This window comes from Stegostoma tigrinum, chromosome 13 (genome assembly GCF_030684315.1).
Source record: "Stegostoma tigrinum isolate sSteTig4 chromosome 13, sSteTig4.hap1, whole genome shotgun sequence".
NCBI lineage: Eukaryota > Metazoa > Chordata > Chondrichthyes > Orectolobiformes > Stegostomatidae > Stegostoma > Stegostoma tigrinum.
In genome coordinates, this window is record NC_081366.1 from 30426559 (window position 1) to 30444547 (window position 17989).

At 42.4% G+C, this 17989-nt stretch overlaps 1 protein-coding gene across 5 annotated transcripts in view; it reads left to right on the forward strand.

Annotated features, from left to right (window-relative positions):
* Positions 1-17989, forward strand: part of jade2 (jade family PHD finger 2) — a 162503-nt gene that overhangs the window by 34068 nt on the left and 110446 nt on the right. For all 5 annotated transcript variants that reach the window (XM_048543385.2, XM_048543384.2, XM_048543382.2 and 2 more), the window contains one exon: positions 12961-13118. In XM_048543385.2, the coding sequence (XP_048399342.1) occupies positions 12961-13118 (158 nt within the window). The remainder of the gene's footprint in view (positions 1-12960; positions 13119-17989) is intronic.

Sequence of the window (17989 nt, forward strand, 5' to 3'; positions counted from 1 at the left end):
ATAATTATTTATAATATATAGTACTGACTTGGATGATGGAGTGAATGTACTATCGCCAAGTTTGTGAATGGCTCAAAATATATGGGAAGGTAAGTAATGAGGCTGACCCTCAGAGTCTGCAGAGTGATATAGACAGGTTAAATGAATGGGCAAAAACTTGACAGATGGCATGTAATGTGGAAAAATCTGAGGTTCTGCACTTTGGTAGCAACAATAGAAAAGCTTTGTTTTAAATGGGAAGAGACTGCAGAGTGCTACAGTATAGAGGGATTTGGGGGTCTTGGTGCATGAATCAATAAAAGATAGCGCCCCAATTCAGCAGGTGATAATAAGGAAGGCAGATGGACACCTGGCCTTTTATTTTAAAGGAAATTGAGCATATAAATGGGAAGCTCTTGCTAAAACCATACAAAGCAGTAGGCAGGCCACACTCTGAAGGCTGTGACCAGTTTTAGTCTCCTTCACTGAGGGAAAAATCTACTGGCCTTGGAGACAGTCCAGGGAAGGTTCATTAGATTTCATTCTGGGTGTGGAGGAATTTTACGAGGAAATGCTACATAGGTTGGGCCTGGACTCATCGGAGTTTAGAAGAATGAGAGGAGTCTTTGTTGAAATATATAATTAGGGATCTTGACGCAGTAGATATGGAGAGGTTGCTCTTGGATCAGAGGGCGTAATCTCAGAGTAAGGGATTGCCTCATTTGAGACCGAGAAAAGGAGGAATTTCTTGTTTCAGGGAGCAGTGAATTTGTGTAATTCTTTGCCACAGAGGACTGTCAAGGCTGAGTCATTGAGCATGTCCCAGACTGGAATAGTCTAGATTTTTCATTAGTAAGGAGCTCACAGGTTATTGAGATAAGAGAGGCAAGGATTATCAGGTCAGCCATGATCTCTTTAAATGGCAGAGCAGACTGAATGGCCTCCCTGTGCTCCTCCATGTTATAGCCTTAATTCCAGTTTATTCAGTGAACAACAACAAAACCAAAAATAAGTGAACAATGAAGATTTTCACAGAGCACTTATGCACATTTCTGATTTTTTTTAAATCACAATTTTGATACTTCTGAATGCCAATCTACTGTGATTTGGATCTATTTTTTTTTTAAAATGTTGTGATTGACAAATGCCAGAACTAACGTACTGTGAGCTGATATGATGTTTGACAGCTCAACCTCAAGCTACAGGTGCGAAGTACAAGATCTCCCCATCTCCTCCCCCGGCCCCCATAAAACAAAGCTTCAGAAATATCTGAGAGATTGTTAGTGCCTGCTGTTTTGGTCCTAAGGGTGTCATTTTGTGACCAAAGCAGCATTTGTGGCACGCTCGCACTTTGTCATAGAACTGGGCATAGGCAATGGGTGCAGTGAGTGGCAGCTTGAAGTGCGCAGAATAGGTATATTATGATGCAGATCAGTAACAGATATGATGCCAGTGGTGCTACCTAGGAGCTGCAGCTAAAATCTGTTAACCTTGTTCAGCCGACCCTATGATAATTAGTAGGAAGAAGTGTCCCAATATGAGTGGTTTTCAAAGGGACCAACAGCTTGCTTACTTACTTGGTTACTGTTTGCTGTCTTCCTCGCTATTGTTTTGATATTGCAACTGTTTGGAGTTTTCTATAGTTTTAAGTTTCAAATACCTAGAGAATGATAGAGGAAGTACTGAAGGAGTTGGTGTTGATGGCAAGGTTCCTGCACAATCTCATTGCTCTTGGACGTGGTTGCCTTGTGGGCCATCCCCTTGCCACGATTTGGAGTAAGAACAAAGGCTCTGCAAGACAGAACAAGCTGTTGATACAGGGACAAGTGCGACAATGGGCAGAAAGACTTTCGAGTAGAGACCATATCCACCCAGGTTGCTTAAGGAGCAATTTCGCTGGCCAAGCCTCAGTGAGGAATAGTCTGTTGCCTGCATTTCATAACTTGCTGAAACCTGCCGTCTGCTTCAGTCAAAGCTGTAACCTGAGTGCAAGGTGTGGACGATGCTGAAGTGGTTGTGAAGATGGAGATAAACTTTGAAGTGCCTGGTTTCCTCCTGGCTGAAGTTATGAGTGTTTGCAACATCTTGGTTTGTCAGCCAGAGTTTCACAAGGAAAAACTTTGTCCTACATTCGGAGAGTGATTTCACTGTCTCCAAGAGGCAGTTAGGCAGAGCAAACAAGGGTTTGATATGGGTGCAGAATCTCCTGTTCTGGGTGTGGGGGTTTGTCATTTAATGGATACGTATCGAATCTGCCCAGTACTGCAGCTGAAAAAGAGGCGTCCAGCTGCTCTGACCAAACACGGGCAATGATGAAAATTGACAATTGTTACATGGTTACCAATACGCCAGTTTTTTATATTCCAGGTACATCTGGAAGCTCGCTGGGTCTGATACAGGGCATGTTGTTATTTGACACAAAACTGCATACGAACCCCTCAGGAGAAGTTCTTCCTTAAGCCATGTATCTAAACTCTGTGAATTTAAACATTTATAAAAATTCCTATTAGCATTCACTGCAAAACAAGCCTAGCTTTGCCAGTCTATTTCACAATGTACCTGTAATCCTCTTCCATTGAAAACCATCCTAATAAGTTGCTTCTATATCCTGGCCACATACTTCCCAAAATATGATCCCAGAATTAGACACAGTGTTCCATCTGAGGTTGGCCTAGCCTTGTACTCTTAATTTCCCAGCTTTGCACTCTGTTTGTAAAGCCTAGGATCCCAGATTTATTTTAAGTGTGTTTCTGCCTATCTTGCCATGCTTAAAGATTAATGGTCTCTCTGTATTTGTACCTGCCTCATTTAAAATTGTATCATTTCCGTTGCGCAGATTCTCTTCATGCGTCAACGAAAATCCATGACCTTCTGAATTCGAGGTTAAGTTTTACCACTGAGCCAAGGCTGATACTCTTGGTAGTCCCAATGCATTCAATTTTTATAGCATCAAGCAAAAAAAACCAATTCAAAAATGCTGACTCATAGCTAAAACAGTAGAAAGCATATTTGATAAAGCCATTCTGAAACTACAGAGCGTGCAGGACAGTGTTCACATCTAGTCAATGAGGCGCGAGGAAGTAATGAAAACCCCAGAGCAAGTTTACATAATCTGTCTTTGGAGAAAAGACTGGAGAATGGCGTTTCAGTTTTGAAAGTAATCAGGGGTGGTATGGTGGCTCAGTGATTAGCACTGCTGCTTCATGATTCCACTCTCGGGCAACTGACCGTGTGGAGTTTGCATGTTCTCTGCGTGTCTGCATGGGTTTTCGTTGGGTACTCCAGTTTCCTCCCACAGTCCAAAGGTGATTTGGCTGTGCTAAATTGCCCGTAGTGGGGTAGGCTAGATGGGTTAGCTATCTGAAGTGCAGGGCTACAGCAATAGAGCAGTGGGGGGGGAGTGTCTGGGGATGGTATGCTTTTTGGAACGTCGGTCCGGGCCAATGGCCTGCTTCCACACTGTTGGGATTCTTTGATCTATGATGACTAAATGTTCATGTTCTATTAGAATTGTATGAAGCCCACTTTCCAACTTCTGGACTTTAAATTGAAATGGAAGTTGAGCTACCATAATGCTGAAATGCCAGGAGTGATTTGCAACTTGAAAATCAAGAGGTGTATATTTGTTTTTAAAACTCTGTTGCTTTTTGAAACAGTGAAGGAGAGAATTTGAGAACTTAGTGCACTACATGTCTTCTGAGTTAAGGAAATTCTACCTAACAACAGCCCTTGGTTGAGCTATAGAGCATTGAAAGCTGGAAGTATCAGATATCCACAGCCTGTAAACAGAAAGCATCCATTTCACATATTCTTTCTGTTTCACTCTCTTCACTCACTCACTCACTTTTTCGCATTCTCACTTTCTCTCCTTCTCAGTCTCATTCTCTTTCTGCCCACTTTTACGATCTCTCACTCACTCTCTCACTCAATCACTCACTCTCTCTCTCAATCACTCACACTCACGCAATCACTCACTCACTCACTCACTCACTCACTCACTCACTCATGCACACTCTCGCTGCCTATATAGGATTAAGGGAAGAAAGCCAAGAAAGTTATAAAAAAGGCAATTTTAAAACAAGAGAAGATAAGGGGCCAACAAATCAAAGAACAACCATCAGACAAGACAATGACATCATTACAAAGAACAAAAGAACTTTGCACTTTGTGATCCGGAGTTTAATTCTTCGGAATTTTTTCCTGAATAGCAGTCACGCTGGCAAATTAGTTGTTTTGCTGGTCTCATTGGGACTTTAAAGGTTTATATATTTGGGACTGTCAGTGGAACAATAAGGCATGATTCAGTGCATTCTTCTCAGTTAAAATTGTGACAGGATGTGACGTAGAAAATGTATTTTGAGCTCAATGGGAGAAGTTTTTCCGCCCGATTGGAGACTGGGTTGCCTGTGCACTGGGAGACAAATCCTGCAAAATTGGCACTGCTTTGGAGCCCTGCCCATTTCCCATTTTTACCTGCTTGGTTTGGAGGTACCTCCTAAACCACAAGCTTTCAGAGCGCTGCTCCTCTGTCAGGTGAAGTCAACCTTGTGACTTCTGACTTTGTCCAACTCTGCCCAACACCAGCATCTCCACATTATGGAGGAACCTTGAGTGAAGACCCCTTTTGGAACTTCCCAATAAGTAATTAAAAGAGTTAATGGTAGTTGTCCTCCCCCTAGATTGGGGGATTTCAGGACTAGGGGGCACACTTTTAATGTGAGAGCAGAGATTTTAAAAAGACATGAGGGACAAATATTTTCCACAGGGTGGTTTGCGTGTAGAATGAACTTCCTGAGGAAATGGTGGATGTGGTGCAGTTATATTGTTTAAAAGACATCTGGATGAGTACATGAATAGTAAAGATTTGGAGGGATATGGGCCAGGAGCAGGCAGGTTGGACTAGTTTAGTTTGGGATTATGTTTGGCATGGACTGCTTGGCTCTAAGGGTCTGTAAGATCTCTCTTAATCCTAAATCTTGAATTTCTGATGGGGAATCTAACCTATCAGCAATTTGCCAAGGCCACCAAAGCTTTTATCAGCTTTTTAACGGTGTACAGTTCAACCAAGAACTGTTGTTAGGCAGAATTTCCTTAACTCTGAAGACATTCAGTGCATTTAGTTCTCAAATACCCCCTTTCATTGTTTCAAAAGGCAGCATTCACCAAAACGAAATCATTTTGACCTTCGGACGGGCTTTGTACAAGGGAGTGACTTTCTTAGACTTTTGACAAATTACCCTGAAAATCCCCAGCCATGGTTATTTAGAGATTGTTGTTTCAAGCATGTCCTGTCTTTGAGATTGCTAACGCTGCTTGACAGCTGTTTGCCAAGTTCTTGCAAGACACTTTGCTGCCTGTACTTCACTCACCTTGAAATGCATTTGCCAACTCCAGCCTTCACCATAGTATGAGCCCAGTTTGTGCAGCTCCATCCTCCATCTCTGAGGGGCAAGAGCAGAAACTACATCTCTGTCAACAGCTCCAGCAGTGGAAGTAGTGGGAGCAACATAACTAGAAGTACTAACTGCCTTCCCCTTTGCCGTAAGCCTCTTCAGAGGGTAGAGAGAATGGGCATTGAGCTCGCTGGAAGTAGGTCATATCCCAGGATAGTTTCTCTAAGTGGAGGATCAGGTTCTGACGAGTCCCAGCACCTTTCGAAACCCCTGACCTTTATGGCAGGTCGCTGCTGATATTTACAATGTATTTTAAGAAGACCTCCCTCACAGTGGAGTGGGATAATGAGCATATCACTGGAGGGCCATTTTATCCAACCCAAGTGCGTTTCTGTGTATTACTAAGCTGTATTATTACCTGCAAGGAGAGCTGTGAGTGTTCTTAGTGGCTTGTGTGGATAGGAGGTAAGGATAACATTTCTGGGTAGTAGGTGTGAGATGCTGGATTTGTTTTTGAGGGAAATAGGCTGAGGGGCTGCTCAGATGGGAGTGTGAGGTGCCTGCATGGTATGTGTCAGCACAGGAGACTGCTGGAGTGGGAGGCTTAGTCCCTGAAAGTGTGGTGCCACCCTTCAGATATAGTCTCTTGTGGTGTTTTTGGTGTGTTGCCTCTAGGTTGGAGGGATTGTGTTCCTGCTGACTTCCTTGGTCACCTCCATCCTTGGAAAGTTTCCTCACCTTCCTGTCAATGCGAGGCATCAACTCACTGTAGTCCTTCTGATCCTGCAGCAAGACCCAGACTGCAGCCTTACTGGATCTCCTCTCTGTTCCTGTAATTGTGACAGCCTGGAGCCCAAGACTGATGAGTCCTTTAGCTGTACTGGGCGTTCCCTTTCATCAGAAATCCTTTCTTTTGGGAAGTATTTCTTGTCATCCCACCTGCCCACTCTCATTGTGCAGGCAACTCCAAAGGTTTAATGCTCATACAATGGCTGTTTAACTGAGCCATGCATTTCCCAATGTTCTGCCAGGGACAGACGGCTAAAGAACTCCCCTCAGAAACATACCTCAGAAAAATGATGACAGATTGGCACAGGGACAAAGGTTAAATCTAGTAAAAACCAACATCAAAAAAGTGGCCAACACGTGAAATATTATAATAGTTAGTATTATTATTGGTAAAATTATTTTCTGGCCTGGATGGAGGGACACTGCAGCTGTGTCACAAGAAGCCCCTGTAAGTTTTAATAAATATTTTTAATCAAACTGTTCAGGTACATTATGACACACCTCTGGAACAGGTGGGACTTGAATTTGGGCCTTGCTCAGAGGTAGGGATAGTACCACCATGCCACAAGATTTAGTTAACTAATTAGTTCGCAATGCAACACGTAATCTTGTTATTAAGTCCTAGGTAGTTAGCATTCTATTAACAGAATTTGATACAAGCATTCTGCTTGTCTGCACAATTTCTTACACAGTTGGAGCTGAAATTCAAAAAGCTTTAATTGGCAAGTAGGCTGTCCTCACCTGTTCCTCTCAATATCACTTGCTGAAAATGGGAGCCAGTCCTTCTATCTAGATTTGGGAAAATATTAAGGAATTTGGTAACAGAGCAATTAAGTATGACTTATTTTGAGCTACTGTTGTCTTAGAAAAGTGAATTGCTTCAGAATTAATGTTACACGGAAAAGAAAAGCAGTCTTTACACACATGTCTGCGTCATGTTGAAGAGAGGGGCTGTTCTGTCCCAGCTTGTGGGCATTAATTAGATTTGGTTCAGTGGCATAATTACGTTGCTTTTCTAAGTGATGAATTTTCACTGCATTGCTGCAAGTCACTGGTAAAATAAAGATGATGTGATGGATGTTTGCCATTTACTCAGCACTTTTCTTCAAGTGAATACATTATTTACTTTTCCTTTCCTTCCCGCAGCTTCCCAATTTCCACCCACCTGGTCAACTTTTTAGAAGCAGTAGCTAATTAATCCAGGAGCACCAGCAGCACTCCGTTAATTGGCTGAAATAGCCATTCTTGTTGTGTAATTTTGAATTGCTGTTTATCTGAATTTTGCCTCATGGTGGGGCCTGATCGAAAATGATCCCGAATGGGGTCAGCTAACACAGCACAAACTATAACAGAGAGTAGAGGCTATCTAGCCTTGCATAACTCAGTGCATGCTATCCCCTGTCTGTACTCCCTGGGCTGTTGAAGCTGCAAAGGTCTCTTTACTGCTGCTTAATGCTGTGATGTGCCCACGCACAGTATGATGATTAAACACGGAGGAAAAGAGAGATACTGAAGAAAAAAAGCAATCAGTGCTTGAGACTGAGGATAAGTTGTGAATACATGTTCTTGAGTGATACATTGCTGAAAGTGAACTACTGAGAAATGTTAACCACATAAAGAGTAAATGAATTATGGTGGCTGTATCATGAATATAAATCACAGGTCTCTGGTGCCTGCTCTGTTTATAAGATCTATCAGCGCATGTGTTTGTAAATGGAGGAGTTATATGTAACTAAAAAACTTTTAATTTTGTTATATCCATATCTACGTTGCTTTCCTTTTCTAGCTGTGAATGACTTGCAGAATGACCTCTGATAGGTTATGGTGATATGGTCATGTCATGGAGAGTTTGGGGTTATTGCATCTGTGACACTGCTCACTCTGACTGTGGTGATTGAACAAAATGCAAGTGATGTGATCATTGACTGCTTTGTTGCTTCTGTTCTGAGAAAGACAAACCGAACCAAGTACAATGTGCCACTTTGTGGTGGGCACTTTTGCTTAGCCAGAAAAAACAAATTTGTCCTCCCACCCGGAAGGGTGGGCTTTATTTATATTTATTTTGGACTGAGAGCTGCCCACATTTTTTGCTGAGAAATTCAGAAGGTGTGCATATTCAGCTATCTGAGGGATTTGCTTCTAGAAATTACAGGGACACAAGACACTGCTGTGTAGACGTCAAGCTCAAATAAATGTTGGTATTTCTGAATGATGAGATATTATATCCATAGCTATGGTTTTTTTAGTTTTTCACAAATAGAAAAATGGCAGTGGAGACCCACTTAACAAAAGATGCCCTGACTCTGTCAAAGTTCCCAACAGCGATGGTTGGCTCCCAACATTCTGCACATGGCGGTGGGAGCTAGGAGAGGGTGACAGTTGGGAGCTGGGTGCTATTGGCAGAGGTGGAAGCTAATATGCTTCAACAAACAGCTTAAAAGAGCAACACTAATAACATTTGCTTTCGGAAGCACAACAAACCTCAGGAATGTCTAAGTAGGGCCCAGGTTCTCCAAGTGCAGTATTAAAGGTCTAGAACTTGTTTTCAATGAGCTCAGACAGAGGAAGGAGGCACCATTTATCCCAGAGAAGTTTGGATAGGGACATGAGGAGAGGCAGGAGATAACAAAAACAGTCGATGCCAAATGCCAACACCCAGCAGCTCATGTTTTAAGACCTGATCAGAGTAGACAAGGTAAATGTGCACATTGCATCTCTGCAGTGCATGGCTAAACACACCTATCATTTAGATTGATCTGCCTTTCACAAATTAAAATATTTAATTTACTTACTAACAATGTCCGGGTAATTCCACAATGCCGTCTGAACCAGTCTTCAATTCATAATATTCGTTTATCCTCAGTCTCGCATGCAACCAGCCTCTCAAACGCTTGTTTTTAACTACTTATTGCTTCTGCCCCACCCCCACCCCCAACTGTTGTCCTCAGCTTCATCATTGTCCTCGTGCTGACTACTGAGTTTTATCGAATCTCACTAGCGCAGTTAGATCTGGTGTCCAACAGAACCCTGGTGATGTGGAGTCAGTGCTGAGTAGTGACAGCTCTCGGAGAATGAATGTTTGCAGTGTTGCCCCTTGTCAGAATAGTAAAATGTTCCTGCAGCCGCTGTCTGCAGTGTTTGTGTGGGTCCATTGGCACAGGGCCAAGAGACTGTTAGAACAACATTGCCTACAGCAGGTTCATATCAGGGCCTAGCTGACGTCAGCTGAAGGCCTCTGAACTCCAAGGTACTTCTACGCCAACATGGTAGGGACTATGAAGAAAAAGCGTTGTTTTGGAAGAATAGGTCATGGACTGTCTATATTTAGTCTTTGTTCATGCAATGTGGGCATTGTTGGCGAGTCCAGCATTTTTGCTCAATCCTAACTGGCCTGGAAAAAGTGATGGTGAATTGCCTGTTTGAACTGCTGCAGTCCTTGGAGTGTGAGGACACCTTGACAGATGTATGAATAGGTGAGGATTAGAGGGATACGGTCTGGCGAGAGGCAAACGATTTTTTAGATAGAAAGTCATCATGTGTCAGTGTGGTATTATTGTGCTGAAGAGCCTCTTCCTGTGCTGTGAGATAGTAAGAACTGCAGATGCTGGAGTCAGAGACAACACATTGTGGAGCTGGAGAAACACAGCAGGCGAGGCAGCATCAGAGGAGCAGGAAAATTGATATTTTGGGTCGGGACCCTGGAAGAAGAGGCCTGATGCAAAACGTCAACTTTTCTGGCCTTCTGATGTTGCCTGGTCGGCTGTGTTCCTTCAGCTCCACAATGTGTTGTCTCTTCCTATGCTGTACTGTTTATGGTTCTTTGTTTACAGAATTATCAGGAAGGGAATCGCCAGGATTTAGCAACAGTGAAGGAATGATGCTACAGGTCTATGCCAAGATGGTGTGCGGCTTGCAGAGGAGCTTGCTAGTGTTTCTGTCCCCATGTACCTGCTGCCCTTTTGCCTTTTGGATGATAAGGTATTGTTAAATGAGTCTTGATGAGTTCTTGCAGTGCATACCTTAGCTGGCATACATTGCTGCTATTGTGCAACGCTGATGAACTAAGTCAGAATTGAAGATAGTGGGTAAGGTGTCAGTTAAGCAGCTGCTTTTTCCTGGATGGTGCCCAATGACTTGAGTGGTGAAGTTGAATCATCCAGGCCAAGTTGGATGTATTCACTCACACACTCCTGACTTGTAACTTTATAGGTGGTAGACGGGCTTTGGAGAGTCAGGAAGTGTCACTCGCCACATGATTCCTAGCCTCTGACCTGCACTTGTAGCCACAGTATTTATGTGGCTGTTCCAGTTCAGTTTCTGGCCAATGATAACCTCTTGGCTGATGGTAGTGGGACATTCAGTGATGGTGATGCCAGATTCTCCCTTCTAGAATAAAATTCTTGCTTGGCATAAACTTTACCTGCCACTTAGTAGCCCAAACTTGAATATTGGCCAGGTCTTCGTTGCATATGGACGTGGGCTGCTTCGGTATCTGAGGACCTGTGAATTGTGTTGAATGTTGTGCAGTTAATGGCTACCAACCCCACTCTGACCTAATGGTTAGGGGAAGGTCATTGATGAAGGCACGGAAGATGGTTGGGGCCTAGGACACTCCCCTAAGGACCTGGTGTTCTGGAGCTGAGTTGGTTGATTTCCAGCAAGCACAACCACCTTTCTTTTGTGTTAGGAATGACTTGACAAGAGGATGGTTTTCCCGCTGATTCGAATTGTCTCCGGTTTTGCTAGAATTCCTTAATGCCACACTAAATCATAGCCTTGATGTTAAAGGCAATCACTGACGCTTCACCTCTGGAATTTTGGATCCTTTGCCCATGTTTGGAACAAGGCTGTAACAAAGTCTGGAACTGAGTGATCTTGGCTGAACCCTAACTGGTTATCATTGAGCAGGTTATTCCTTTGCAAATGCTGCTTGATAGAATTGTGAATGATTCCTTCCTCGTTTGAGTACCAATGAAGAATAAGACGTACAGACATGCAGTGTAGCATCAAGTTTTGCACATAGATATTGTTCTTGGCAAGAACTGGAAGTTGCTTTGATGAACTGCAATGAATGGTAACTGTGAAAATGGATATGCACAGAGCAAGGTCTGTGGATGATGACATATTTGTGGTAGGAAGGGTTAGGGAGCTGCAGACTGTTCATGCAGCTGTCGGATGTTTCAGTCAACAAAAATTCTTCGGTTTCGTCTGGCAAGAATTTCTTAGCGGCCTGCAATATGTTGACTTGTGTTTTGAGTAGAGCAACAAACAATTAGCTTGTTTACAGAGTAGTATTCCTTTCTGTCGACATATAAATGAGCATCAATAAAAGGAGTATTTTGACCACATTTGTGCCAGCTGTAACTTCTTGAGCCTGGAGGGATCCTAACACTTGTTAAAATTGTAGTGTGCTATCATAATGGGAAGCTAGGTCTGGACAGCTGTGCATTAAGAGTTGCTGGATCTGAGGCACGGATGTACCTATTAGCACTCTGGAATGATGACTTGGCATAAGATTTTGGTGACTTTTGATAACCGCAGGTGGGGCATACACAAAGTTAGACAGGCTGCAGATCTCTTGCTGTGTGGAGGATAACTGGCAAATCCTTTCATAAAGCAAAACCTTCTTTATAAATCAAAGCACTGCTTTCCATTCAGGTGAGAATAACTTTGGGTATGCCTGTCTGTCTGCCTATATCTGTCTATGCAGAATGTGACAGGAGTGGATATTATATAGCTACCTGGTACTGCTCCCTTGTCACTGCAACCCATTGGTAGAAAACATTGGTAGTATGGCACAGAAAGCAGAGGGAAAGAATAGGTGAAAACCATAAAAGAAGATGCAGGAAGAACTAGATTAGGACGGTACCTGATAATGTATTGACTTCTCCCTTTAAAATGATTCCTACCGACATGTATCACCCAATAAGTCCAGCTGTCAGATTTATTCTGGAGTGAATCCAGTTGATGATTGATAAAGGGTGAATGAAGTCTACAAGTCATTACTGACTCATTTACATGTTGGCATGTTATCATCTGCCAAAAATGACAGTGCAGCTGGAGTGTTGCTTTCACTGGCCACTGAGCATGCAGAAGGTTCTGTGGCTATTCCCTGACCTTGCCTACTTGATTACTGTCGAGCATGGAGAGGTCACAGGGTAAGCAAGGTGGAAAATTAAAATGGCAAGTGACTGGAGGCTTGGGTTCACATTTGTAAATTGAATAGAAATGTTCCAAAAAGTGGTTACCCAGTGTGCACTTGATCTCCCCACTGTAGAGCAGGCTGCATTGAGAGTCCGAAATTAGGTGTCTACATTGAAATAAATACACACAACTTTCTGTCTCTTTTGTGTTTGCTGTCTTTCACATTGGTCAAGGGAGTAAGTACAAGTGCAGGTGCTACACTTCCATGGATTGTGTGAAAATGTGTCATCGGAAGGGTCGGAGATTATTGGGCAAGATGGGAGAATGGGGCAGAGTGTTGTAAAGGGAACTGTATGTGTTTTGTTTTATCTTGTACTGTTTTCTGGCTGAAATTAAGATATTAGTGAGTTCCAGTGCCTGATCTTCACTAATTTTCGGTATCCTATATGATTTATTTCCTGTACTGTGAAAGCTGACTTGAAGTAATTATTTAACAAGTTTGTAACTTCATTATTTCATTTAAAGCATTTCCATATTTACTTTTAAAGAAATCACCCTTTGTCTTCCAACCCAATAGTAAAGATGCTCCCTCAAAGGCTTGCTTTATGCTATAGCAAAAGCTAATACTTTGTTTCTTGCTTTTTTTTTCCAAAAGGTGTTTCGAACAGATCTGATCACTGCCATGAAACTCCCTGAGTCCTACCAGCTAAACGTGGACGATTACTACATACTCGCTGACCAGTGGCGGCAGGAATGGGAAAAAGGTGTTCAGGTGCCAGCTAATACGGAGTCAATCCCCGAACCAGTAGTGAGGTAGGTCACAACTGAGCTATGATTACTCTCTAAACTGCTGAATGATTGGGTGCAACAATACATAGAGCATACCATGTGATTTGTTAGCTCATTTTAAAGTATATTGTTGTGCTATTATGATGTATGCAAGAACAAACACAACTTCCATTTATACAGCGCCTCCTATCTTGGAAGAGACACTTCTGGAGTTGTTCTGATTTGACAGGTAAGAATGAAGTCAAGCAAAGGCAGTCTTGCTGAATGGCATGAAGGAAGAGAGGCATTGCATGGAGGATGGTGTGGTGGACATTCTCAAAGGTTACAGAGTGGATAAGCAACAAAATAATGTCCTATGTCTACAGTCTGTACTGGGCATCACTGGTGACTTTGCTTAGTCTTGCAGCAGGTTGGAAACCTAATTGGGGAAATTCAAATCTGTACTTTATGGTAAAATACTAAAAGGAAGCCTGTCAGATCTTGATGGTGACCATGTCAGGGGAACGATGGGGACGGAGAGTACAGATTCACTGGGGGTCCAGACAGGAAAGGTGGATGAAAGTGAGTGTTTGAAAGTGTTAGCGGTAACTCAAGTGAAGTTGTTGATTTAGTCGCCGAGCTGGCTTGTTTTTGTTCAGCGATGTTATTCTACTCCACTTGTAATTTATACTGTCTGGTCTATTATGGTGTGTGGTGCCATTTCTGCTTTTGATCTGTATGGGTTTATATATGGGGTCCAATTCTATATGTTGGTTGATTTGAGGTATGAGTGAAGAACAGGAAATGACACTACTCGCCATAACGGACTGGACAGTATAAATTCCAAGCAGAGTAGAATAACATCACTTCATCAGATGCTCCACTGATGATGTCACCTAGCATGGTGACAAAACGCCTGAACGAAAACAAGCAGCTCGACGAGCAAGTCAACAACCTCACCCACAATCCAAGCTACAGATCTTTGCCAAAACTTTAAAGTTATTGAAGTGTCATGGTCGATTTAAAAAAAAACACAAAGCCTCAATAATTGACAAGTTGCAAAAGATATTTTTGGCAAATAGAGCTAATGAGAACCCAAAGGCATTATGCCAATACATTAATGACAAAAGAGTAACTGCGGAGAGAATAGAGCCCCTTAAAGACCAGCAAAGCCACCGTGTGTTTTTTTGAACAATGTGGCATTTTATAAGTTCCTGCTTTGGAAAGAAAACCAGTCTGACTCCACATTGATACAGAGCCAGATTCTAAACAAGGCCTCAAATAAAGATGCATTATCTGACCTGGGATGTCACCTCAGGCATACTGAGGGAACTAATAAAACCTTTAGTTATCTCGGCTCAGTGACGAGGAAGAAAGTCTGAAATTTGCATCTTTATCTTTTTGAACTGATTAAACAGCCATTTTAGGGTTCTTCAACATATTTGCATCAGTTCTATAACCCTTTGATCTTTTGCTTATAAATTTTGTCTGATGTCACCTCTCTCACTAATGCCGGAAGAAGGAGCGAGACTCTGAAAGCTTCAAATAAACCTGTAGGATTATAATGTGGTGTCGTGTGAGTTTTGGCCTTTAACCTGATTTAACTCTTTCCTTTGCCACGTCATTGAGCTCTAAGAGCCAGTGTAATAGATGTCATTTACTTGGATTTTGAAAAGATCTCTGAGAAGGTACCACATGGGAGGTGAATGACAAAAATTAGAGATGTGGTGTCAGTGGACAAAGAGTTGAAGTCATTGCAAATTGCCAAAAAAATAGAAAGCACAACGTAAGGATACAAGATACTTTTTCCACTTAGTAGGTTGAAATACTGTTCCAGAGGGATGCATGCTGGGATCCTAATTATTCATCAGTTACATTAATTTATCTGAACTTGTGAATAGGTAACTCTATCTCGGAATTTGGGGACAATACCTAACTTTGATTTTGACAGGCAGAACTGAGCATAGCTAATATTGAGGAAAAAAATACAGCATAGAAGACATTAGAACATTTGCGGACTGGGAGTTGAGTGGCAAATTTAACATTGATAAATCTGAGGCTCGGAAAATCAGAGACTTTACCAACGCCATAAAAATTAAGCTGAATGGAGTAGTGGATCAAAGTGATCTAGGAATCCAAGTGAGTAAATCATTAAATGCCACGTTTCAGGTCAGCAAAACAATTTAAAATGTTAACAAAATGCTGGGATTTATTTCTAGGAGTGTATTGAATTCAAAAGTTGTGAAATTACATTAAACTTCCATTGGATTCTGGTCAACCACACTTAGGAGTATTGCACATAGTTCTAGTCTGCACACTGAAAAGAAAAGTATTTGGATCACTTTTAGAATAACGGCTTGGTAAGAAGGAGTGGATGTGAGGAAACTAAGTGCTAATGTATCTACACTCTCAGGGTCCCTCATTCGTTCTTAAAGTATGGTGACCAACACTACATGTAGTACTGTACTTGCGACTATCTAGAGCTTTCTTGCTTTTGTATGCAGTGCCTGTGTTTAGGGAGTCCCAGATTCGACCTGTTTGGCAAAGGACACGCTCATAATATATTGCCAACCTCAGTGATATATCTTAGCTACCCGTGTCCCTATATGCTCTTTAGCACTGTGCCAACAGATCTATATTGCCTCTCCCATCAATCCATTCTGCCAAAATGTTTACGATCACACTTGTCTGATTCAATTAAACAGCCACTTGTCGCCCCAGCTGCTACCCAGTCTATGTCCTATTGTAGCTAAGTAATACCATGCTCCACTGTTTGCCACTCCTCCAGTTTGGTGTCATCAGATCTTTACGACATTTTACTTTGTATGCTAGTATCTAAGGGCGATACGGTGGCTCAGTGGTTATCCCTGCAGCCTGACGGCGCCAGGGACCCGGGTTCGATTCCAGCCTCGGGTCTTTGTGGAGTTTGCACATTCTCCCCGCGTCTGCGTGGGTTTCCTCTGGGTGCTCTGGTTTCTTCCCACAGTCCAAAGCTGTGCAGGTTAGATGGATCGGTCATGCTAAATTGCCTGTGGTGTTCAGGGGTATGTGGGTTATAGGAGGATGGGTCTGGGTGGGATGCTCCAAGGGGCGGTGTGGACTTGTGGGGCCGAAGGGCCTGTTTCCACAGTAGGGAATTGAATCGAATCTAAGTCACTTATATATGCAGTGATTGCAGCATTGACCCTTGGGAAGCATCACTGCCTACCATGCCTTAGTCTGAAAAATAATCATTTACCATAACTTGCTGCTTTCGGTGCTGAAGCATTTTTAAAAATCCAAGCTGAGAGTGCTACTTGAGCGTCAATTTTATCAATGACTTTTTTTTGTGATGCTTTGTAAGACACCTTCTTAAAATCCATGTACGCATCATTATTGCCCTGATTTTTTTTTCCTCAATTATTGTTTCTAAAATGTTACCCCATTAATGAAACTAATTACTTGCTAGGTCTAGCCTTACACCCATCCCCAAATAAGGGTGTCACATTTGTCTCCATCTAGGCCTCTGGCATCTCTCATATATTGAGGAAATGGTTAAGGGAAGCCCTTCCACTGTCTCTTCTCTCACATCTGCACCAGGCCACTTCTCCAGTGTAAGCATTGCAAACTGTTCCACGATCTCCATTCTCTCAATTTTCAACCCAATCATTACCAACTTCACTTGTGGAATTTTATTTCATTTCTCTTTGTTTGTAAACTGTGATACAAAATACTCATTAAGTATTCTAGCCTTGACTTTTGCCCCTAAGAGAATATCACTTCCTTTTCCCCTAATAGAATGTAGCCCCCCTCCGACTACAGTGCTCCCATCTGTTTACGGGACAGAAGTAAATAATAATACTAACCTCAATTGAGGAAAATAAATTGCAGTATATATTTAAATGTTGCACCTGGAACTTTTCATCTCTGGATAAATTTAAAAAGCGTTTGACCTCTGTCAGAATACACATACATAATTTGGAGCTCCTCTTTGCAAACACCTGAACCATGACCGTATCCAACAGACTTTTTGCTCCTTTAGCTTCCACTTGGTAAAAGTGATATCAGTGGCTGTAGCTTATCTCTCCAGAATTCTAACATTTCCCAAGGCTGAATTCTATCCTGAACTCAGTTCCAGAAAGGGCTTTTGTTTTGTGCACTAGGTACAGAAACATTGTTGACATTCTTACAAAAAACAAACAATGCAGGTCTTTCGGCCATTGCTTTTGGAACAATGTCAGACGGAAGAAGTTTGAGGCTAACTTTTCACAAATTTTAGTTTTCAGTGATACCAGAGGGAAGCAGAGACTTGAATGGATGGTGCTCACAAAGCTTAAAGAAGACTTGCATCTCTGTGGCAACTCTGTGGAAGCTTTGGAAAGGGTGCAGAGAAGATTTACTAGGATGTTGCCTGGTATGGAGGGAAGGTTTTACGAGGAAAGGCTGAGGGACTTGAGGCTGTTTTCATTAGAGAGAAGAAGGTTGAGAGGTGACTTAATTGAAACATATAAAATAAGCAGAGGGTTAGATAGGGTGAATAGGGAGAGCCTTTTTCCTAGGATGGTGACGGCGAGCACGAGGGGGCATAGCTTTAAATTGAGAGGTGAAAGATATAGGACAGATGTCAGAGGTATTTTCTTTACTCAGAGAGTAGTAAGGGAATGGAACGCTTTGCCTGCAACGGTAGTAGATTCACCAACTTTAGGTACATTTAAGTTGCCATTTGATAAGCATATGTTCATACATGGAATAGTGTAGGTTAGATGGGCTTGAGATCGGTATGACAGGTCGGCACAACATCGAGGGCCGAAGGGCCTGTACTGTGCTGTTATGTTCTATGTTAACATACAAGATAATGTATGGTTTAGAAGGGGTGGATGCTAGGAAGTCGTTTCCGTTAGGCGGGGAGACTAGGACCCGTGGGCACAGCCTTAAAG